We start from the raw sequence: 24,164 nt of genomic DNA on the forward strand, positions 1-24,164 counted from the left end.
GGTACTTGAGTGAGAGCGTATGGTTTTACGCAACTTTTAACAATTTCAGGACACCAAAAATGTTCTTCACACATTGTTTTCGGGAGTCGAACCCGGGTCCACTCCGAGACGAGCGGGTGCTTTACCCGTTGTGTAGGGCCGTCTTTTACAATCAGAATTATGAATGTCTCAGATCTTTATCTTAGATGCATTGAATCTATCAATGTAATGCTTCATACAACATTATACTACGTTTGTAATGCAATGCACAAACGACGTAATATAATCCAGTATAAAGTTGAGAAGACTAGGAACTCATGATTTAAAGCGGACATATCCTTAATTCACAATTCAGGAAATGCGCCACTTCACATGACATAATACGAGTTGTTTCGGCAACTTGTTAGAAGCAAGCGTAATCTGAATTTTATGAAAATTATTTCTTTAATCAATTTAATTTTACATGATTAAAATGTCATTAAGCACTGCGGACGAACATTGAGTGCATAATTTAAATGTATGTATACCTGAGTTATTACGTTTATAAAATCGTGGTCAACATGGTCAAAAGGGAGCAGTTCCTCGTGAGCAAACCACCCCAGGCACCCACTGTTTGTCCTGAAACTTTAATAGTTTAATAAATGACCAACTGGGATAAATGTTCTGTGTGCACCCCCTTTCCGAAATGTGCACACACACACACCACCCAGTCTGGACTGGCACCCCCGCACTCCTTTCTCAAAAAGTTGTATCTGCCCCAAGGGCGGATACAGCATTTCGAGTAAAAAAGGAGGAGGGTACACTTCATTTTCACCCGAGTTTCACCACAAAAGGGGGTAGGGGAAGGGGCGCTCCCCTGCACCTTACCCGCATCCCCACCGACCCCAACCAACCCACCCCTCTGGATCCGCCTATGTACCCGTCAGATATATTCTTACAAGTATTATCTGGCTTAGAACATAGGAACAAGATGGGTGGAAATATTTACGTGGACGATCCCGGTTTCTGCCACTAACTGATGTTGCAGGCGCCATGAAACTTTGCACACGGCACGCGGCCTACTTTCACGTGACCAAGCAGACGACAAGCCGAAGACACAACACAATTGTTTGAGCAGAGCGAGATGGTGAGCTGGATAAACGTTCACACTGTATTTCTGCTGTATTCAACATGTGTATGTGCACAGGAAGGTGAGATTACAATATTTCGCAATTATATACGATGAGATCATGTGTAAAATATGACTTGAAAGTCGTGTACCCCTGCAGTATACGCATGCTATGTCCCAGGGGAATCCTATGAGTCCATTACACTAAGCTGCTTGTTGATGTGTGAATGTGATAATCAGTTCCGGTGACCTGGTAAATAACGTGTTCTCATACAACCTCCAGGCTTAAATATTTTAATGAGAGCCGCAAACAGGAAATACCTGAAATCAGAAAATATATCATTGTTGAATTTAAATATTAATTTGGAAGGAACCCCTCATAAGTTGTGTCTGTGGAGAAGTTCCCTCGCCCTCGGTGGGGTGGGGTGGGGTCACACACACACGCACGCACGCACGCACGCACGCACGCACGCACGCGCCATAAGTTATGAACGGTCATTAAGTGGTTCACGATATATTTAAGTAGTATAGGGAATGACAGTCCGAAAACACTTTTCAAAAACCCCCTCTAAAAAGCCTCATTTACTAAATGAGGCTTTGGTGGGACCATTAGCTCTTGCTATTATTGCCCCTACTACAAAGCCACGCCATCACGTTTACCGTGACTTGGCAGGCGGTAACACTGTGCCGTACGGTACGATCAATAATTCTTCTCTTACAAACCCCCTACCCGGCCCATCCCTCAAGTAGTACAAGTTAGGTTCGTCGGCTTTTATATCCACTTTATCTATGTTGTAAGTTTTGACCGACCATATAGGATCGGTGGCTCGCTTACGGCTATCACCCTCGTGTTCCCCAGGCTGGTACAGATACCTCACTAGGGCCCTATCCGGTATCTGTTTCTCCTTCCCACGCAATGGAGCGGCCGACTCTGCAACTATTGATTTTAGTTTGATAGCGTCTGCCGGTTTCTTACCGGTGAGACGGGTGACTTCATGGTTGATTGCCGACACCACCTCGGGTAACCTCGTGACCCATTCGGTCGATCGTTTTCCAGGGGTGGTCATCTCCCTAGCATACTGATGGCCGAACAAGCGCTCAGCCAAAGTCCTATTAAATCTCTCAACTATAGCTTGGCTGCGATGGGCTCCAGCCGTGCCACGCCTGACCTTCGTATCGTGTTTGGCTAGCAGTTGTGACACGGCACCCATGAACTCCCGTCCGGGGTCAACTTGCAGCTCTGTTGGCCACGTCAGCGGACTGCGTTTGTATATACGTTCGAATCCTCTGGCTACCTGGGCCGAATCTTTCGTGGTCAAGGGTTCGGCTTCCTTGTAACGACTGGCTACGTCCACTACGGTTAAGGCATACTTGTACCTCTTATCGTGAGGTAGGAACAGTAGGTCTGCCTGGTGAATGCTATTAGGTATGTTAATACCGAACCTCCTTCTAGGTACGTAGCGTGGTGCAGGCAAATAGATCTGCCACAGGGCTTGTTTTTCAAGCCACGCTTTGGCTTCCTCCGGGGCCCCCTCCATGCAGCGAACACAAAAAGCTGCGAACGTCCCAGAAGGAGTCTACTTATGCAAAAAGTTTGCTGTAGCGGGACACGAAGGGAAGAACCGGCTGTTATTACTACTCGATCCCCCGACTGGGGAAACAATTCCAGTCTATGGCTACAAGATACGAGAAACGATTCGGGCTGCCGGGGGAATAGAACGCCTACGGTTAGTGCGGGAACCGTTTCTATGCAAGCTCGGTAAAATCTGCTACTCACCTATATCAGAAAAGAAAGACGATAGAGAAATCGAATTACTGCTTCCAGACATTGGACGAGAATAGGTCCGGCAGCTCGCCTAGTATTTTGGTAGATGCAGTCGTGGGCTTACAAAGGACGAATACTTATCTAGGCTAGTTTTTCGTATTCCAACTGCTTTTCGTGGTACCCTACTACTTTTTTCCCCTCAAAAAACAACACTCTACTGCATAATGAAGGGATCCCCACGTTTCGTCTTGGGTGTTTCTACCTTCTCGGTCGGTGTGTGCACTGATTTGCTGTGCTTCCAGGTCTTGTAGACGACCTTCCAGAGAAAAACAGCGGCTAGCGAAAGGTAGGTCCACCTTTGGGCTGTTTCTAGTATCTGCCGCACCTTCTGGATATCCAGATGGGTCTCTTCTTGTTCCTCCTCAACGTTTTCTATTTCCTCTTCCTCATTGTCCTTATCCAGCATCGACAAGATGTCGACCAACAAATTCGTGGTTTGCTCCATATGAGCCGGCAACGTATTCGTGGTTTGTTCCAAACGAGCCGACATCGCTGCAGTTTGCTTCACACTAGCCTCTAGCCTCCCCAAGCGGTTGTAGAAGTCCTGGATGGTGGACACAGTTGGCTCTGCAGCAGGCAATACACTCTCGCTAGGGGGTAAGATGGCCGCAGGCAATACGCTGCCGGCAGACGTCTCACTAGCGGGAGCAGGCAATGCGTCTGTGCTGGTCGGAGGTTCTACAGCAGGCTCTCGCCATATGTCGTAGAGTCTTGTGGATCCAATACCGAAGCGCTTTTTGACCTCGCTTGCTGGGAGCACCCCTCGAAGGGAGCGTATTTCTTGGACCTTTTCCGAAGACAAATCTCTTCTTGGTGGCATGGGGTGTTTTTCCTGGGAATATATATATATATACCATACTTCCTACTTGTCTATATAGGAACCAATCCTCTCCCAGGAAACTTCTAATAATGCTTAGCAATGCTTAGCAATGCTTAGTAATGCTTAGCAAATGCTTAGTATTATTAAGCATTTGCTAAGCATTACTAAGCATTGCTAAGCATTGCTAAGCATTATTAGAAGTTTCCTGGGAGAGGATTGGTTCCTATATAGACAAGTAGGAAGTATGGTATATATATATATATTCCCAGGAAAAACACCCCATGCCACCAAGAAGAGATTTGTCTTCGGAAAAGGTCCAAGAAATACGCTCCCTTCGAGGGGTGCTCCCAGCAAGCGAGGTCAAAAAGCGCTTCGGTATTGGATCCACAAGACTCTACGACATATGGCGAGAGCCTGCTGTAGAACCTCCGACCAGCACAGACGCATTGCCTGCTCCCGCTAGTGAGACGTCTGCCGGCAGCGTATTGCCTGCGGCCATCTTACCCCCTAGCGAGAGTGTATTGCCTGCTGCAGAGCCGACTGTGTCCACCATCCAGGACTTCTACAACCGCTTGGGGAGGCTAGAGGCTAGTGTGAAGCAAACTGCAGCGATGTCGGCTCGTTTGGAACAAACCACGAATACGTTGCCGGCTCATATGGAGCAAACCACGAATTTGTTGGTCGACATCTTGTCGATGCTGGATAAGGACAATGAGGAAGAGGAAATAGAAAACGTTGAGGAGGAACAAGAAGAGACCCATCTGGATATCCAGAAGGTGCGGCAGATACTAGAAACAGCCCAAAGGTGGACCTACCTTTCGCTAGCCGCTGTTTTTCTCTGGAAGGTCGTCTACAAGACCTGGAAGCACAGCAAATCAGTGCACACACCGACCGAGAAGGTAGAAACACCCAAGACGAAACGTGGGGATCCCTTCATTATGCAGTAGAGTGTTGTTTTTTGAGGGGAAAAAAGTAGTAGGGTACCACGAAAAGCAGTTGGAATACGAAAAACTAGCCTAGATAAGTATTCGTCCTTTGTAAGCCCACGACTGCATCTACCAAAATACTAGGCGAGCTGCCGGACCTATTCTCGTCCAATGTCTGGAAGCAGTAATTCGATTTCTCTATCGTCTTTCTTTTCTGATATAGGTGAGTAGCAGATTTTACCGAGCTTGCATAGAAACGGTTCCCGCACTAACCGTAGGCGTTCTATTCCCCCGGCAGCCCGAATCGTTTCTCGTATCTTGTAGCCATAGACTGGAATTGTTTCCCCAGTCGGGGGATCGAGTAGTAATAACAGCCGGTTCTTCCCTTCGTGTCCCGCTACAGCAAACTTTTTGCATAAGTAGACTCCTTCTGGGACGTTCGCAGCTTTTTTGTGTTCGCTGCATGGAGGGGGCCCCGGAGGAAGCCAAAGCGTGGCTTGAAAAACAAGCCCTGTGGCAGATCTATTTGCCTGCACCACGCTACGTACCTAGAAGGAGGTTCGGTATTAACATACCTAATAGCATTCACCAGGCAGACCTACTGTTCCTACCTCACGATAAGAGGTACAAGTATGCCTTAACCGTAGTGGACGTAGCCAGTCGTTACAAGGAAGCCGAACCCTTGACCACGAAAGATTCGGCCCAGGTAGCCAGAGGATTCGAACGTATATACAAACGCAGTCCGCTGACGTGGCCAACAGAGCTGCAAGTTGACCCCGGACGGGAGTTCATGGGTGCCGTGTCACAACTGCTAGCCAAACACGATACGAAGGTCAGGCGTGGCACGGCTGGAGCCCATCGCAGCCAAGCTATAGTTGAGAGATTTAATAGGACTTTGGCTGAGCGCTTGTTCGGCCATCAGTATGCTAGGGAGATGACCACCCCTGGAAAACGATCGACCGAATGGGTCACGAGGTTACCCGAGGTGGTGTCGGCAATCAACCATGAAGTCACCCGTCTCACCGGTAAGAAACCGGCAGACGCTATCAAACTAAAATCAATAGTTGCAGAGTCGGCCGCTCCATTGCGTGGGAAGGAGAAACAGATACCGGATAGGGCCCTAGTGAGGTATCTGTACCAGCCTGGGGAACACGAGGGTGATAGCCGTAAGCGAGCCACCGATCCTATATGGTCGGTCAAAACTTACAACATAGATAAAGTGGATATAAAAGCCGACGAACCTAACTTGTACTACTTGAGGGATGGGCCGGGTAGGGGGTTTGTAAGAGAAGAATTATTGATCGTACCGTACGGCACAGTGTTACCGCCTGCCAAGTCACGGTAAACGTGATGGCGTGGCTTTGTAGTAGGGGCAATAATAGCAAGAGCTAATGGTCCCACCAAAGCCTCATTTAGTAAATGAGGCTTTTTAGAGGGGGTTTTTGAAAAGTGTTTTCGGACTGTCATTCCCTATACTACTATTTATGATAACGTTCCAGGCAACTTGTACTGTTAACATCTCGTTTGTATCGGCCTTGAAACCTGAATACATGCTTCTTTTCACATTACTCTCCTTTGTGTAAAACGCTCTCGAAGGGTCAGCCAGCACTATTGTTATTGTGTACTCGTCACCTAATTCATACAGATACTCGTACATAAATGCCATTACAGGATAGCCCATAACACGACGGGTGGATAGGACAGGTGTCTAAGGCGTCTTAACCACAGTAATTTGAGGAGGGTGGATATTTTCCACTTTTCTGTTAAGAAGAGGTGGATTTTGTCCGGGGTGGCAATTTTGGTCTGGATTTTGTCCGGGTAGATTTATCTGGTCACCCAGTAACAGATCTGTATCTATTATCTTTGAATACGAAGCCCACTCACTTTTTCTCTTTAGCTCCAACAACACCTCATACCTAAATGCATAAATGCATTCAAAACGGGTGGACAAAGATGGATAATTATAAACATGCAAACAGTAGAAACTACAAACAAAACTCACCGAGACTGGTGCTCCTTCTAGTGACGTCATGTTTGGATGTGTGAGTTTCAGGACGCGACCGACAAATCACGGAACGGAGCAGAGAAGTCTCCGAAGATGGCCGAGCGTGTTTCAAGTATTACCGACATCGTTTCCGGTAGGGGCGTTGCTTTTCTGATATTACCGCCAAGCTACCGATATCGCTGCAATTGTTTCGCGAGTGGGCTGCGTTTGTTTACATTTGAGATGCAATTCATTCAAATTTGCAGCCCCTAGTGTGCAGTACACAGCCCTGTGCACTTAAAAGAACCCACAAATGGTGCATGACCAGCAGATGGTGGCCACATGAATGCGTGCATACACCTGCTTGCTGGTACAGCAGCGTTCAGTAAACTTGGTCAAAGTACTGTGACTACGTGTCCCAGCCAGGTGTGAATAGGGCAACTCGTTGGAATGAAAGAGCCGCAAACACATTCGGTGCGCCTAGTGACAGCAAGAGTTGTATACTCCCCAGGGAGTTGAGATTGATAATATGACGCTGAAACGGACATCAAAGGATCGAGGGAAACAAATACCAGCGCCTTGAGCAAGCAATAGCTGCATGGATATGTGCGCTATATAAATATCCTATAATAATAAATGAAGACTGACATGGGCTCTCGCCTACCAGTACCAAATGGAGATGTGCATTATTCAGTTTTCCATTACCTTAAGGCATCATAACTGACGTGCGGAGGAAAAACAGCTGTGAAACTTATGGACTGACCGCGGTGACAGTGTGACAAGTCTTTGCAGTTTAATAAAGACTCTGACATCGGTACTCGCCTACCTGTCCCAAAAGAAGATATGAATTCTTCAAATTTCCATCCACTTAGGACGTCACAACTGACGTTAAAGTTAACGTCGGTGCAAAGGCATACCCAGTTCCGACTGTTGTCATAAAGAGATCATTCCATTTGGTGTGGAGGGGAAAACAGCTGTGAAAATAGTATGCACTGACCACGGTGATGGTCAGTGAGGGTGGGCATGCCCCGTCCAACTGTGGGTATTGAGCCTAGCAACGGGGTGACATTAACTTTCAAAATATGAAATGATAGACAAGTTTGAACTTTATCTTATTTAAGAATGAATTAGGAAACTGTACTTAAGATGACCATGTTGACACTTGATAGTTTGTGTAAACATACTCCAAATCCCCAAACAAGTGATAACACGGTATTCAAGCCTCGTTCTGCAAACATTTTCCGCACTGACCTTGGATATGTAATCAAACACACAGCTTAGTTGGAGACTCTTGTTGTTCACACCCCACGATCAATTCATGGCGTTTCATTAATGCTTGAGGACACCCTCGGCTACCTATTGTATTCCGCCTTGTTTGGATCCTGTCCCAAACCCTCAACCAATCGCTGCGTCGAAAGAAACGACACAATATCTGTAAAAAAACTGGTGAAAGAGCTGAGGAAACTGTTTGGTTCGTCGGGTGTTAAATACTGACCAATTATTGAACGTTTTGAACCAGCTCTAATTCTTGTATACGATGCGACAGATTTCCTTAAAACTATATAACATTTACGTGTAGTATATTTCAACATGATTCGAGACTAAACCTTACAAGAAATGGTTATTCGTTGACACAGAGTGCAGCTCTATAATTCTTCTGTGTAACACATATGTAGTAAATATTTTCATAATTCAATATACATACCCATGAAGGTCCCGGTGTAGAATAGGCCTTCAGCAACCCATGCTTGCCATAAAAGGCAACTATGCTTGTCGCAAGAGGCGACTAACGGGATTGGGCGGTGAGGCTCTCTGACTTGATTGGCACATATCATCGGTTCCCAATTGCGCAGATCGATGCAGATCGAATGCTGTTGAATCCTGAATTGTCTGGTCCAGACGTGACTATTTACAGACCGCTTCCATATAACTGGAGTATTGCTGAGTGTGGTGTCAAACCAAACTAACTCACTCACTCAGTATACAAGTCCCTTTGGGGACTGGGCTGAAGAAAGTACAAACACACTGTGGATTACGTTCGAAGTGTTGGAACCCGTGTCTGGGAAAGTCTGTTTAAAAGTGTGTAAGCGAACTATGCTGCCTTCTTTAGCAATATTCCAGTAATAGCGTCCAAAAGAAACAAACGCCACCAATTATTAAACTAATTCAAACTACAGTAACATTATATGTTTTTTCTGTATAAATCAATCATTCAGCAACTGTATGTAATGGATAACAAGAAGAAAAAAAGACGCAGCTCGTGATCTAAAATCACGTGAATGACACTAGGGTACATTATCAAGTATTTGTTCACCAAAGCAGAATCGATTGGGAGCTTTTACAATTTTCTGGGCAGCGCATATTGTTCATTACCGGGTGTGACCACTCCTAGCAGTCATGCAGGCCAGAACCCGGCGTCGATCTGAGTAAATGAGTCTTCTGACGTCTTGATTAGGGATTCGACGCCATTCCTTTTGCAGGGCAGTTGCCAAACCGTTCCTCGTCAATATCTGATTTTGGCGTTTGCGAATGTGACGTCCCGGTTAATCCCATAGGTGCTCAATTGGGAACAGATTTTGAAGAGCTTTAACTTGCGTTCGTAAAAAAATTTCACTCTTTGCCAGTTTCGCTGTTGCCAGTGTCGCACATTCCTGGTTCATCTCAGCCTGGCACGTCAACGTCATGCCCTTGAAAGGTCGATTGGCACGGAGACCATGAATGCAGAGTCGTCTGGCCACAGTCTGTCTACTGACTGGGTGTCCAATGCTGTTGGCTTTTGATCACGTCACAGTGACGTATCGGTTCCTCAAGTGAAACAGCCGTAAATATTGTTCCTCCTTTTGGGTAGTGACCTTCAATATACAACTCTTTGGCCTGTCTGTAGTACTGGTAGTCTGTCATAGACAAGAGACAAGTCTTCCGACTGCGGATAAGCAGCATCCCATGGCCCTAGTCCTATGCTTTTGTGTCTGTTCCATCTGTAACATACCGACTGCTCTCTCTCTCTGCTCTGATCTTAAACGAGGTATGTTCCTGATTGTCAGTCGATTAAAATGATGTAAGAGAATAAAGCTGATCAGCTTTTATACTCTAATTTGATACGGGTAATTTTGTGCACAGTTTCCGTTTTATTCGTGTAAATTCTTCTTTTTTTCACAAAATACGGATGTTCATGTGTTTTCTGGGAACAGACATGTTGTGTCCGAGAGATGTGTGTTTTGCTATTTTCAAACAGACTGACAATTATTTTAACAATTTACAGTCGTTTTTATTTTGATGGCGTGTCTTTTGAGCGCTAGTTTATTACGGTGGACGACGCCAGAAGCGGGTGCCTCTGAGCCGACCAGTGGTTGTTGCACACATTAATGCCGAGCGCCAGGCAGTGACCAACAAGTACCATATTTTGACGTCTTTTGGGTTTTTTTCGCGATCGGGGATCGATCATCGAACCCCCGACCTTCTTCTCTCCATGCAGCCGTTCTCACTACTACACCACGATATGGGCACTAGAAATAGGCTTCAGTCAATGTATCCATTTGGGGAATCAGAGCCAGACTTTCGGCATGTGGACGAACGCTTTAACCACAAGGCTACCGCTCCGCTCAGTATGTCCAGATACATATTGATACGTCCATGATAGACTTTTTAACGACCCACATCATGCTTGCTCATAAGTACGACAAAGACTTATCTGTTATGTTGGCCGAGAGTTGAAGAGTGCTTTGTGTTGATGTATATGGTTATATGGTTTTGGACAATACATTTTGATATTTGCTCCAGATTGACAGATTTAGTGTGCCATATTGTGTAGATAAGGAAACATTATGGATACAAACCTCTGGTTAAATGCATTTGGCTATGTCTCTATGTAGATTCGTGCATCGGTATGAGGCTAGACTGACCACCAGTAATTTGATGTATAAATCTATGATGAGCAGCAATTTAGCATCAACAACAATAGGACATGGGTAGCGAAATGCACACAGAAAGCTTCATGATTGAATATAATGAAATTAGATATGCAGAAATTATTCTAGGCTTGAATACGCTGATTGGATAGTAATTATAATACTTCAACAAAGGGAGTGGAAGCAAATTAAAATACTCACTGCACAGGGAAAACTAAAATATTTGATCAAGCTGACTGCATGCTAATGCTAGTTAAAACTATTTCAACACGCAGACAGGATATCAATTGAAAAGGGTGCTTTCAACCTGAAAATCCCTGCGTGTCGCCCATATTTGTTGTTACAAACATCACAAATGTCTGCGTCACGGTAATAAACCATTTACTTGATAAGATTTTAAATGTACCATCTCCAACAGAATGAGACTTTTAAAAACAGATCAGAATCTTAGCCGATCAGAATGTGACGGCAAAACGTCACTTCAAATCAACTGATTTCTTTAACATATAGCAAACAAAGATACCAACTGTTAGTTCTCATGGTTCTTATTGTGTATATTTTATCTTAACTAACATGCTGGTTTTCTTTCAGATTTGTTGATATTTATTCTCACAGTATGTCTGCTTCTGAACCAAAAAAGATCCAGGTTAGAACTGGTCTTCAGCAACTTCAGCTGTCTTAAGAGGCGACTAACGGGATCGAATGGTGTGAAACTCGTGTGAAATCCTGCGTCATCTACTCATGATAATTTACGGCCGTCATCACACGTGATTGATATGTGAAATAATGAGATGTATATGTATATGACAAGTCGTGGAAAGTAGCATATTAACGTGAAGATCAAGAAGAAATGGTTGATCGGGTGGTCGGTTTGTTGTTTAACGCCGCAGTATGCCAGCTATATGGCCATTCATATGAAAAATAACCGACCACGCAATCCAGTGACCAACAACATGAGCATCGATCTGCGCAATTGGGAACAGATGACGTGTCAACCAAGTCAGTGATCCTTACCCCCGATCCTGTTAGTCGACTCACACGACAGGCATAATCACCTTTTGTGGCAGGCATGGATTGCTAACGACCTAATCTACCCTGTACTTTGTGCTCCATTATTTACAGACTGCTGCCATATAGCTGGAATGTTGCTGAGTGCGATGTAAAACTAAACTCACTCACTCACACTTCAATGTGCCGGGCGCACACTAGGCTACCCTACCGCTCCTAACAGCTTGAAGGTACATCCGACCATTAAATGTACTTCGTACTGGCAGTAAAACATTATCCGACAACATTAAGTACAGACTCGTTGTTATCAGTCGTAGGTAAATAGCAAAGTGACATTCAAATGTAATAGCTGTGAGACGCTCTCAGACAGGTTCTACATCATACACATGTTGTATATATGCTGTACAATTATGTGAACTACAACATGCCGTCTCACCCCATATTTCCTCTCGCCAACTGCACTGTCACATCTCATTTTGGTCAAGATGAACTGTCACGGTTTTGCAGTTTCAGCTTGTTTCAGCTTGTTAGAATAAAGCTACCGTGTCTCGCCTTCTCCAAACCTTTACCCACCCTCAAATTTGCTTTATGCTTTCTAAGCGCTATAATGAAAGGACGTGTTAAATAATTCAATTTTGCATTTCATTTCACCTTTTTGAGGAACTCCAGGTTTATTGTACTTCACCCGAAAATTGGTTGGGGTCGAAAGAGGTCATGTATACACAGGAAATTAAAGTTTGTATACAGTTTTAATATCAGTTTTGTAGCTTTATACACAGTATTACTAATACCCTCTGCCCTTCTCCCCTCCATCTCTCACTACCAGAGAGGTCTAGAACAGGCCTTATGGAATACAAAAATGGTAAAGTTTAAATTGGCACCAGTAAGAAGCTTGAGACCGTGTGTTCAGCGTATGACTTTGTTATGGATCAGTCTGTTAAACAGTATTCGACTCAAGATGCAGCACTACGCGCAATCTATCCATCATCGACAGTGCTATAATTTCATTATACTAACATTATCATAGCGCCGTTATCCAGTCTGCTGCTCAAATGCGCTTTATGTTTCTCTGGATGTCATTCTCAACGGCACGTCGTATTTTCTCAACTCCCTAGGGTATATAACTGTTGTCCGTGTCACGATGACCCTTGATAACGAAGTTGCAGGAGAGTCGCACGAGTGTACTACGGCTACCTACTTGATCGGACCTGTTGTTGTTGTAACCTGTTTCTTATTCAAAGTGATATTACCATTTGAATGGCACGGATTATTAGCACCAAGCGCTCCACTAACTGATTTGGACAGTATACGTAAGACTGGGTTTTCGCCCAGTATGGCTACTTCCGTGTCAGTCATCCCTCACCCCTTAGTTGCCGTATCCACCGTATACGTCAGGTGTTAATATGTCTGATATGGCTAGTTATTAATGGTGTGACGATTCATCGATAATCATCAATGCATGGATCCACGGGCCGCCGATACTGTAAATCGATACAAAGTTTTACATTGTATTTCCCGATACTATGCTTTAAATGAGCCACGATGCATCAGTGTTTAGCTTTGAACATTGCCAAATCGCGATATCTGTAAAAAAAAAAAAGACTCACTTTTGTTTAAGGATTAAAATTTATGCGTACTTATTTTACCATCAAAAGTGAACGTTTCCCCAGATTTTCTTGCGTCAAAATCTGTGTCAGATATAACGCTCCCATGTTATTAACTTTTACAAAGTCCGAGTATAATCTTAATTATCTCGTTTCCGAATGAACATTGAACAAATCTGGCGGAATTTGACTAAATATTTTAAAATTGGTTTTGTTTTTATCTTAAGGTGGTTTTGGTGTTATAATGAAAGATTTTAGCATCGTGATACGTATCGCCACCCTTCTATCGGGGTCCGTTTCGTATCCTATGATTGTACACTACTTTACCGTCGTGACTAAAATGTTAGTATCGTGATGTATTGTATCGCGGGTTGTAAATTCCAGTACTAGTGTTAATATACCTTATTTGGCTAGTTATGTGTCGTTGTTCTTGTAGATAGAGTATTTACTTTCCCCCCACTTAACATCTCGCCGCGCCAACATTAAATCTACTTCATTTCACACTGACCTGTATGGGGAATCGAACCCGGCCTGCGTCGTGACAAGCCAGCATTATAACCACTAGGCCACCCCGCCACCTCCTGTCCAATCAGAGGTAGTTCAAGGTACACACTAAATGTAAGCCAGAAATCATTAAGAATGACATTTTATTTCATATCCGCCTTAGCAACTAAGAATGCGTTTTTAGCTTAGTTTAGGTCACGCGTCTAATCGTACGATATTGCGAAACACACATACCATGGTTGATTTCGATATTTCTGTGGTCCAATAAATCCACAACAATGTCAGGTGACAATTCAAAGATTTACATCACATGATCCGATCCTAGAAGGTCGATTTGACATTAAATGTCTAGCCATGTGTATAGATATTTTACGGCATTGCTATTAATAGCCCTTGGGAGTCTTGCTTTCGAAAGCAAGAAAATCTTGTTTCATTGACGTTTATACACTCCGGTCTTAACATTAAAATGATAAAGGTCTCACTCAAGACCTAATTAACACTGAATAAGAAAGTTAGTGTTGTGTTCTGTTACGATGCATCACTAACAGTCCAAGTGTTTATCAAAACATTTGAATGCCGTTCCCTCTTTCAACGTTTATGTACACGTAACCTCTAAAAGATTTCAGTGTTTAGTTACAAGTGCACACTACGAGATTTGATCTAGCGAGTGAGTATGGTTTTACGCCGCTTTTAGCAGTGTTCCAGCAACATCACGTCGAGGGACACCAGGAATGGGCTTCACACATTATTCCAGTGTGGGGAATCAACCCCGAGAATCTCACCTCAAGGCTACCCTACCGCTCCCGATTTGATATATAGCAGGCATATGATTTACTACACTTTGCCAGACGCCTCAACACAATGCAATTGGATGTGACACATGTTGACGTGCCCTACTGCTCATAACTTCACACATGTGAAACCCGTGAAGTTGTCAGGATGCACCTCTCTGGTCACTCATGTATATCTCGTCCGCCGCGTTGATGGCAGAGTGACCCGTGACACACCTATTTCGAGGGGAGTAGGCTTGTGATTAAAGGGGCAAGCCATATGTCAAAGTAAAATTCGACGTAGTATCGAGGAGAGCGTTTATTATCTCCCTGCAATTTTGAAAAAAAAAGTTCCCTGCGCTTTAGACTTTGCAGAGACGTTGAGTACAATTTTGACTATGATGTTTTGTAAATGATCTATTGCTAGTATTTTCCCAAAGAAATAGTATATTTGACATTGAAATAGTTTAATGTCTGACATTTTGTGATTTGACAACAAAACAAAGGCATAAAACAAACGCATTTGTTCATTCAACTGAGCCAGCTGAAAGGGATAAAGTTGTCTTCGCGTGTATGTTTAATAAACTGTAACATTTGCAGTCATACGCTATTTTCAGTGTATTGTTTGTTGTACCACAGTACTGTTAAGCAATATAGATAACTGAAAGAAATAGCAAGTATACACTTAACACCACACGAAACGTTAACTTCCTGCCTTTATGAATTACTGAAAAACTGTCAAAGATATGTTAGAAGTCGTTAGTTTACAAGAAAGCTGAACAACGCATATCTCTACAAATTACGAAACACAATTCTCAAATTAGTTCATATTTATGTGAAATGCATCTTTCTCAGAAGAATTAAAATGCCCCATTTTTAACCACGACGAAATAAACCAGAAATCTAGATATTCGAAAGAAATGTTGAAATAAAATTCTGCTTTGGGACAAAAATCAACCATTTTTATTCAATTTTTTCAATTATTAAAACAGGAAACAAGAACATTTTAAGAGTGTTAAAATTGTAAAAGAATCATTCCGATGATTTCAGTCTTTTAAAGCATTTTCTGCTGATGTGCATTAGTGAAAACTAGTAAATTGTGTCTTCAATATTGCGAAATGTAACATTCATCCATTGTCTGTATGCACACAGCAATATCAATCACCCAAACCTAACAATGTTCAAGCAGTATTTGCATCAACTTCACGTTTAGAATGATTCTATAGGTTATAATGAGAGCCCAGAATGCATGATATCATGCCCAATTACGGGAATTATGCTACGATCAACAGCCGAAGATAGAGAAAGAGCCTTTGGCATAGTGTAAATTTGAGTAACATACAATACTGTTGCCAACGCCCTCGGATGTCATCGTATCACGCTTATAATACGTATTCAGTGCTACAGGGCACCCGTAGAAAGACCAAGAAGAGGACCTCTACGCATCACAACAATAGATGAAGATATGTGCCTCTGTCGTTAAAGGAGGGTAACGTTTCTTTAAACATTTTAGTGCATATGTGTCAATAAGATCCCCCAGGTGTCACATTGTAATAACCTGTCTGCCAGTCGGGGCACAGATCGACGCACTTGGTTTTACCAGCCTTTGTTTTGTCTAATCACGAGAAGTTTCAAGACATAACTATGCTGTGTTAATTATTGCATATTGTAAAGGCATGGACACTGTCAGACTGACATACGTATGGTAGGTATTTTAACCATGACGTCCAGCGTTTACTTCAAATATGTCATATTATAAATGCTAAATTAACATTATGTTAGCACAGATATGACAAACCGAAAAGCCAATATTTCCAATTGCCAAAAGATCCCTGGGCCTCACATTTGAGCAGCAGCAGTACGCGCGGAAACACTGCATGGGACTAATTCATGCGAAGGTGATGTTTGGTCCAAACGGTTAAAAAAAAGACAGAAGCTACTTACCTAGGAAATATTTACTCCATCTACAAGAGAAACTAACTTATTATATCCACTCCTTAAACAGACAAGACAAGCAGCTCAGATAAACAACTCCCAACCGTTATGGTATTGTATTTCAGCCCATACCAAAAGAAACTTTCGCAAATATTCAGACGCAGGTATAACAGCATGCAACATCCAATAGATAGTAAAATTGTTAAGCTTTGTCGCTGGTGGGATATTCATACCCGGAAGTTCCCATCAGCTGGGCAAAATGTGGGTTGCAAAAGGCTCATATATTGTACACAAACGTTACACTTTCGCAAACGTACACGTCGTCTCTTTCTTGCAAAGGTTTCTTCTGGCATATCACGGACCACCATTATGACACAACGTACTGGTCTGGAATGCTGTCCTGTAATGACGAAGTTCCAGTTCGTGGTATTTATGGCGACTATTGGTGTGACTCCCCATGGCGACTCGTCAACGACAGCATCAACGCCATGGCAAACATCAAGAGAAACGTAGACTTCATCCTGTGGACGGGGTAAACTCTTATCATTCATAAGTCTTCGATTTAAGGTATGTTTGGATTCTGATAATACTCGAATGACTCGGTGACACAGGGAACATTTGAAAGGGTTGAACATGGCCAGTGTATTGTATTAATGCATTGTGTTGTATCAGTTCAGTTACAGTATATATCCGGGACCAATACACTAAGATTCTAAGATTCACTAAGAACTAAGATTCGCTTAGAAAGTGACGTCTCCGTTAGTCCTGCCACCTGTTCATAGGAGAACTTTCACTGGATGGTTGCTTTCTGGGGTGAAACTTTGCAGTAAACCGGTCCGAAATACCTGAAGAATTCCTTCCATTTCGGAGTGCAGTTCAACATGAGTGACTGTCCTTTCGTCCTTTCAAACTCCTGGACAGATTTTGCACTTTCGAAATGAACTGGTATTTGATAAATGTGTTATAACATAGCTGTACCATCAAGCTGTATTATTCAATGTGTTACAGAGATAACGTGGCCCACATCGCGGATCAGTACACCAATGAGACGTATGTCGTGCACATACTGAGAAGTATCACATACGCCTTGAAGACGGCGTTCCCAGGGGTCAAGGTCTACGCCACGATGGGGAACCACGATTGGTATCCGTCCGACCAGTTCCCCGTCATATCGCACTTCCTGTACAACGCCACTGCGGAACTCTGGAAAGACTGGATTGGCGATGCAAGTCAGCTTCAAACCTTTCGTAAAGGTAGACAAACATCCAATTATATTGGACAGAAATAGTGATAAGTTAACTCAAGTTTGTTTCCGAAAGGCAATATCTTGTGTCAGTTTGGTGTGGGTAAGATAAAGGGGTATCGGTGTTCTGAGGCATTGATGTCCTATTAGAAATATTACTGCACAGGTTGCATGTATGAACATCTCGGAAGAGTTGTGTCCCTTATACATGTCGAGATCCGCAGACCGCGGATTCGTCCTGAATATTTTCACGGGTTTGTCATCGACGTAGTTTGACCCTTTTCTTCAGTGCCTTAAATCTTGGTGTCCAAATGAAACTGAAAAGCCATGTCACAAAGGTTCCATTTGTATCAAAACATTCACTCTCTCTTCCAACAGCAGCATAGACACGAATTCATATTTTTACGAATCCATTTCGTGTCAGGTGCCTACTACACAGCGAAAACAGCCCAGGGGCTGAGGATTATAGGACTCAACACAAACTTGTACTACACATCAGACAAACTGACCACAGATATGACTGATCCTGCTGGTCAGTTCGCCTGGCTGGAGGGGGTTCTAAGGAACGCCAAGGCTGCTGGAGAGAAGGTAGTTATATTGCAAATTAGTATTTGTCAAAACAGTTTTCACTTATGGAATCAAAAGTCTATTCCTGAAAACACACGAAATAATTTTTCAAAATGCTCATCATATACTATCCAAAAAACGCAAAGGCGATTTGTATTTTTTATAAACCTATTAATTACCTATTGTGCTCAAACAATCGTCAAACTATGTCACAAAAGTGTTAATAACATGATTTAATTTACACAATTGCACAAGACAAAATTCGATTTTACCTGAAAATGGTGATTTTGATGAGATTTCTTACAAGGATTAGAAGGCATCGCCACAAAGCAACAGAAATTGACATTCGTTTTGAAGGAGTTTCAAAATCAAATCACTATGTCACGTCTAGACTCTGCGACACGGGGCATCGCCATTGAAAGAATACATGCTAGAGATATCCAATCTTCTGTTGCCAGACATCTTAATGTTAGTCTGGGCAAGATATCATGGCTTGCAGCTCATTGCAACCAAACGGGTATAACAACCGTACGGGTGAGAGCCCATAAGGGAATGTGCCTGGACTTCAGAGGATATCATGTCAAACTGTACAGAACAGGTTGAAAGAGATTGGTCTCAGAGCCAGGAATCCAGACGCCAGGGTTGTGCTGCGTCGTCACCATCGATCTCAGCGTCGCCGTTATCTCAAAGTATCCACTTGCATGTAAAGGCATTACCTTCTTCTAAACTTATGTAAATGCACTAAAGTTTATTTGTGGACACGTTATACCTGTTTGAAATTACAACATTTACGCAACAGATTTCTCGTCTATGCGTTTCAATTTGGAGCGTATATATTCCTGCTTCTATTTTTGGAAATGCTCAAACAGTTCTCTGATTTTGTACATTTTGAAAGATACTGTGTTAACGCTTTGATGTTTATTCCATGAGCTAATTATGCACATATTGATATTATCAAGGGGATATACTCGGTGGTTTATGTTAAAAGACCACAACTTTCTTTACTCCTTTCCCTGCTAAAGGTGTTGATGACCGCCCACGTCCCTCCAGGTCTGTACGTTCCAGGGAAGGTTCAGTGGTTTTACGACCACTACAACACTCGGTTTCTTGACATCAGTCGTACATACTCCGACATCATCGTGGGCATGTTCTTCGGCCACGACCACTACGACGGATTCAAACTCTTACAAAGAAATGGTGGTTGGTAGCCATTGGTCATTAGTTATCAACTGCTATGTTTGATTATTATAATAATTCTTCAATTATTATATCGTTCAAATGTTTTATGTCATGGATAACAACATTGCTAACTTTCATCATCGTATTAAAATGCTCCTAAAATGATTATCCTTTCAACATTATATAGCTGTAATAGTGCCAATGCGGTGTAAAATTTCAATTCATACACTTACTCACTCATGAAAATATCGTCTGTTTAGGGTCATGCCTTGCTGATTTCAGTGGGGCTGTGTCAGCTATACATTTTTTGATTTGTGCTGCAATAGAATGGAATCAGAAATCTTGTCAAGTAAAAGTTGTCGATGAAGACGAAAATATAAAGCGTCTTTTAAACTTAACAACACTGATTCTGTGTATATTACGTATCAGTTAAAAATACGTTTTAGTACGGCCTAATTAAACTGACCCATTACTTCAGAAACTACAAGCAATACCGCCTGCCGAGTATCGTGATCCTTGATTATGTGATATTTGGAAATCGACATTAACCTGCAGCGTTAAAATTTAAACTATGTCCGAGAACTGGTTCCACCACCAACCGAAAGAAGCGTGAATAAAATATTTCGAAACACTTTACACTCTTTTCATGTGGAGGATGGCTCGCTCAAGATTGTCTTTGTTCGTTTCAGGGAGTCCAGGTGTTCCAATGTTCATGGCTCCATCACTCACACCTTGGCGTTTCAAAATCCCTGACAAAACCGGCGATCCCCACAACCCGGCCATCAGACTTGTAAAGTACAACCAGCAGACCGGAGTCCCACTTGACATCCATCAGTATTATATGGACCTGACGGTCAGCAACCGAAATAACGCCTCTGACTGGAAACTTGAGTACAAAGCCAGTGAAGCGTACGGGCAGTCTGATCTCTCAGCAGTTTCCGTTGATAATATTATAAAGGCATTCAGCACAGACAAAACTCTTCTTGATCAGTTTATCAGACACCGTTCCGTCCTGGCTAATGGAGAAACGACAGTCAATGCCTGTGACGAGAAGTGTCGAGCTGAATTAAACTGTGGTTTCATCCACATGACCGAGGATTCGTTCGATTCTTGCTACACAACAATAGTTGGAGGTTCGGCAAGGTTGTGTTCTTCGTCCTTTCTTATTGCCATGTTAGTCACCATATTTTGTATTTTGTATTAGGAGAAATGTCTCTTTAACATCGATCTCTGTGTTCAGTTATGTGAGCATCACTTCGTATTTTACTCTTCGTACTCTTCGGTTTTCGTTCGTTTCTTAATTGATGTATAAAATGTAACAGGCACTGTTATAAAGTGAATCGTCGATCCAAATATCAGTTGCTTGAAACGAGAGACGTGCTTAGAAATTTGGATAACCTTGAACATCGTGCATCATGCAGTCTTCATCCAGTTGCTGTAACACATTCTGCATAACTCGTATGAATAGTATTGACTCAATTACGTGAGATCTTACACTTTTTATCGTAATGACATGCAGTACCTTGTGACTCACCGTTTTGTTTTCACTGTTATATTTGTCCCAATATTTATCTCATAATATATTTATGTTTTACAACCTTAGTTCTCTTGTTTTTGTGAGTGTATCAAATAAACAGTACATTAAGTACATCTGCTCATTATTATTTTGTCAATATAAATTAATCATATCAGCGAAGGACCTTGCGGTTTATCGCTATTGCTATTGTTTCCGCCTCTTTGTATGAGTAAAACGTGTTCTCAGTGTAGCATAATGCTCACATTAATAGTTGCATTTTTTGTGACTGTACTTTTATGGTATCTCTATTTGTTTCGTTTGTTTTTATATTTTTCATCACACGTTAATCTCACCCATATTACCCCTTTCAGGTAAACCGAGGTAGATCCGGGTTAGAACTGAGTCTTTTTCTTCTTTTAAATTCGTTTCCTCAAAAACTTCAAACAACGGTTACAGAGTATAATTATAGAAGCTTATCAACAGTGTAAGGATTTACACCGAAACATAGCTGTATGCAATAAGTTGTTATCCACATTGTCGAATGCATCGTTGCCTTGTACGTCCTTTGAAACTTTGTTCATGCAATTATGCTGGACAAAATAAATTAGGGATATTGGTATTTTTATTCGTGATATTTAAAGGTCACATGCAACCAAAAAATCAAACATAATTAAAACACATTTATCACTTATTCATGACATATAATATACATTGCTGCTTTTAAAAAAAACAAATAAACAAAATTATAAGCGTACAATCGCGATTCAAAAGTGCAATATTTTGTACTTGGGCTTACTTCCCCCGAAACGAAGCCCTCGGGAGACCGAGCCCAGTCTTAGCACCTGGATGTGCACTCAAGTGTAACGACGGATTCTGATTGGCTGTTTCATTTGCTGATCTGCTGAGGGTTCATTGTGTGTACAGACAGATGATCTGTTTGATGGGCATTTTAGAAGTATAGCGAGTCACAAGAAAGTAAGATTCTTTATGGATAACAACTTCTTTTTGTGTACTTGATGCGTAGTTTCAGTATGGATTCATATAATGTTGTCAAACAAAATCATACACACTAAAACAAGTCGTTATCCATGAAGAATGTATATAGAGATGTTGGATTTTGAAAATACATGTTCTCCGAATTTGCGCTCGATCCAATCAAAAATGACATCAGTAGAGATGGTAAACTACTGCGAGGCTGGAATCTGTCATTCGTCCAAGTACAAAGCAGGACTTGAAAATGACAAGAGTTTGCGCCAGTTTCCGTCAGATCCAGTCATCCGAAAAAAGTGAATGTAGTTTGTTTGCAACCCACTGACATAAAAACATGTCATGTGTATCACACGTGCCTAATTACATAATGTGGCAGAGACGGGACGCGGGGGCGCGAGTCATAAATCAACTTATTTTCTTTATGTCGTATACTCTGATAGGTGTTAAGTTCAAATTACACGTGGTCAATGATTGAAGCTGTGTACTGCATGTTGTCTTTAGCAGACAGGCAGGCAGACATATAGGTGTGAATAAACCAGACAATGAGCTCTGTGACAGAGACTGCTTACCACAATCAACAAGTTTTTTTTACGTGACGAGTAGATCATTTACTTGTTTGTGTACACAACCAACATTAGACTACTGCTCACAACCTCAGACGCTGGGCATGCATACTGTTTCAAGCTCCGCGAACCTATTCACTGCGCATGCGTTATGGACGCAGCGCAGCACAGGTGTTGAAACCAGTTTTCCCCCCAGCGCTGGGGGGAATTTAGTGAAACGTTTGAACTCCGATTTCGCGGGCTTTTTTTTCATCGCGTTTTTTTCAACTTTATAGGTTCAATTGGCAATTTTTATGATTTGTTTCGGTAAGTGCATACCGAAAGGTACCAGAATCTGCAAAGTTGTGTTTTACGTTGCATGTGACCTTTAATCAGTATGTCAATGAGCAAATAGATCATTATTCAAAATTTCTCCATACATGTATCATATATTTTGTCCGGTATAGTTAAACTTTGTTTGTTTTGTTTTAGTTTGGGTTTTTTTTACCACTAAGGTAATCTTCGTGATAATTTAACTTGAGTTTAGTTTTACCTATTAGAGCTATGTGGCGGCGGTCTGTGAATAATACAGTCTGGAACGGGCACTCCAGTGATCAACAGCATGATCCTGAATCTATGCAAATGGGATATGATCAGGCTTGCTGACATGTGTCAACCAAGTCAGCGAGCAAGATCAGTTGATCCCGTTAGTCGCACCTTACGACATGCATTGTTTTGTTGAAGATCAGTTCTTACCCGGATTTTCGCGGATCTCTGTTCAATTACGCATAACACTGGGGGGAGTTAGTGAGTGGGTTAAGGTCGATTTGAACAGATTTTCATTTAACAAGGTATGTCACCTTAAGTGAGAAGAAAGCATGTCGTTTTTAGACGTTTAGCGATTTGGCGAAAACAACGAGAATGGGATGACTTAGAAAGTCAACCACAAATGGGATTTGAAAGCACAACAATAGAGTTTTGGCATGCCCAAGAGACCTAACTCTTCACAGCGACAGCGACGATGTTGGAGACATTTTGACTGGCGGTATCCCAACTGAAGGGAAATCGGAGAAATCTTGATATTGACATAAACCATATCATACTCCTGAAGGATGTTTTGGGCATTTCCCGTGAGAATGGGGCTTACCTTAAAATTGCGTTTGCTGATCATGTTATATTCAACTTATAAACCGACCGATCGCGAAGATATACTTAAAATATAATTTTAGTATTTGGTATTGACTGATAAAATCAACTGGCCGCCAACTACTTCGGCTTGCTCGCAGTACCCGTCTTGTGAGGAACACACGGTTCATACAGGAGACAATCTCATTCATCTCAGCGCTCCTTCATAGCCTAGTGAATAGAACCGCCGAGCTAGAGAGGGAAGGGCTGGCTGTTGGAAACCGGGTGTCAGCACTACATGTTGGAAATTGTCAAAAATGTCATGTTTCACGATCATATTCAGTGCTGGCAAGACAAAGTCATATCAGTCTTCAGAACACTGAAATAAGTTCATTTTTATACCTGTTCAAGTTTACTGAACGTATATTAAGGGTGAGGTATGCACGTCAGTTTGTAATTTTGGCTTTTGATTGGGGTTGAGGGTACGGGCGGAACTCTTACACCCTTCTAGACCAACAGAGTGACGCCACTGTTATTAATGACGATTTAAGCATTAATCATCAAATCCAGCGAGTCAAATCCAGCATTTCGCATCCTCATAACTCCACCATAATTCAGAGACACCGGCACA

The 24,164-nt window shown here is 42.4% G+C and overlaps 1 protein-coding gene across 2 annotated transcripts; it reads left to right on the plus strand.

Moving 5' to 3' along the window:
* Positions 1-1,041: 1,041 nt before the first annotated feature.
* Positions 1,042-21,010, plus strand: LOC137265917 (acid sphingomyelinase-like phosphodiesterase 3b). Of its 2 annotated transcripts, none has more exons than XM_067801396.1 (6): positions 1,042-1,169; positions 16,711-16,903; positions 17,380-17,624; positions 18,039-18,202; positions 19,204-19,381; positions 20,050-21,010. In XM_067801396.1, exons 1-6 carry the CDS (start codon positions 1,103-1,105, stop codon positions 20,562-20,564), a joined length of 1,362 nt encoding a protein of 453 aa, XP_067657497.1. In that variant the 5' UTR covers positions 1,042-1,102; the 3' UTR covers positions 20,565-21,010. The 2 variants fall into 2 exon arrangements, with proteins under 2 accessions (XP_067657497.1, XP_067657498.1); XM_067801397.1 differs by lacking the exon at positions 1,042-1,169 and adding an exon at positions 16,255-16,334.
* Positions 21,011-24,164: the final 3,154 nt, after the last annotated feature.

The sequence above is a fragment of the Haliotis asinina genome, chromosome 15, assembly GCF_037392515.1.
Source record: "Haliotis asinina isolate JCU_RB_2024 chromosome 15, JCU_Hal_asi_v2, whole genome shotgun sequence".
In the NCBI taxonomy this organism is placed as follows: Eukaryota; Metazoa; Mollusca; class Gastropoda; order Lepetellida; family Haliotidae; genus Haliotis; species Haliotis asinina.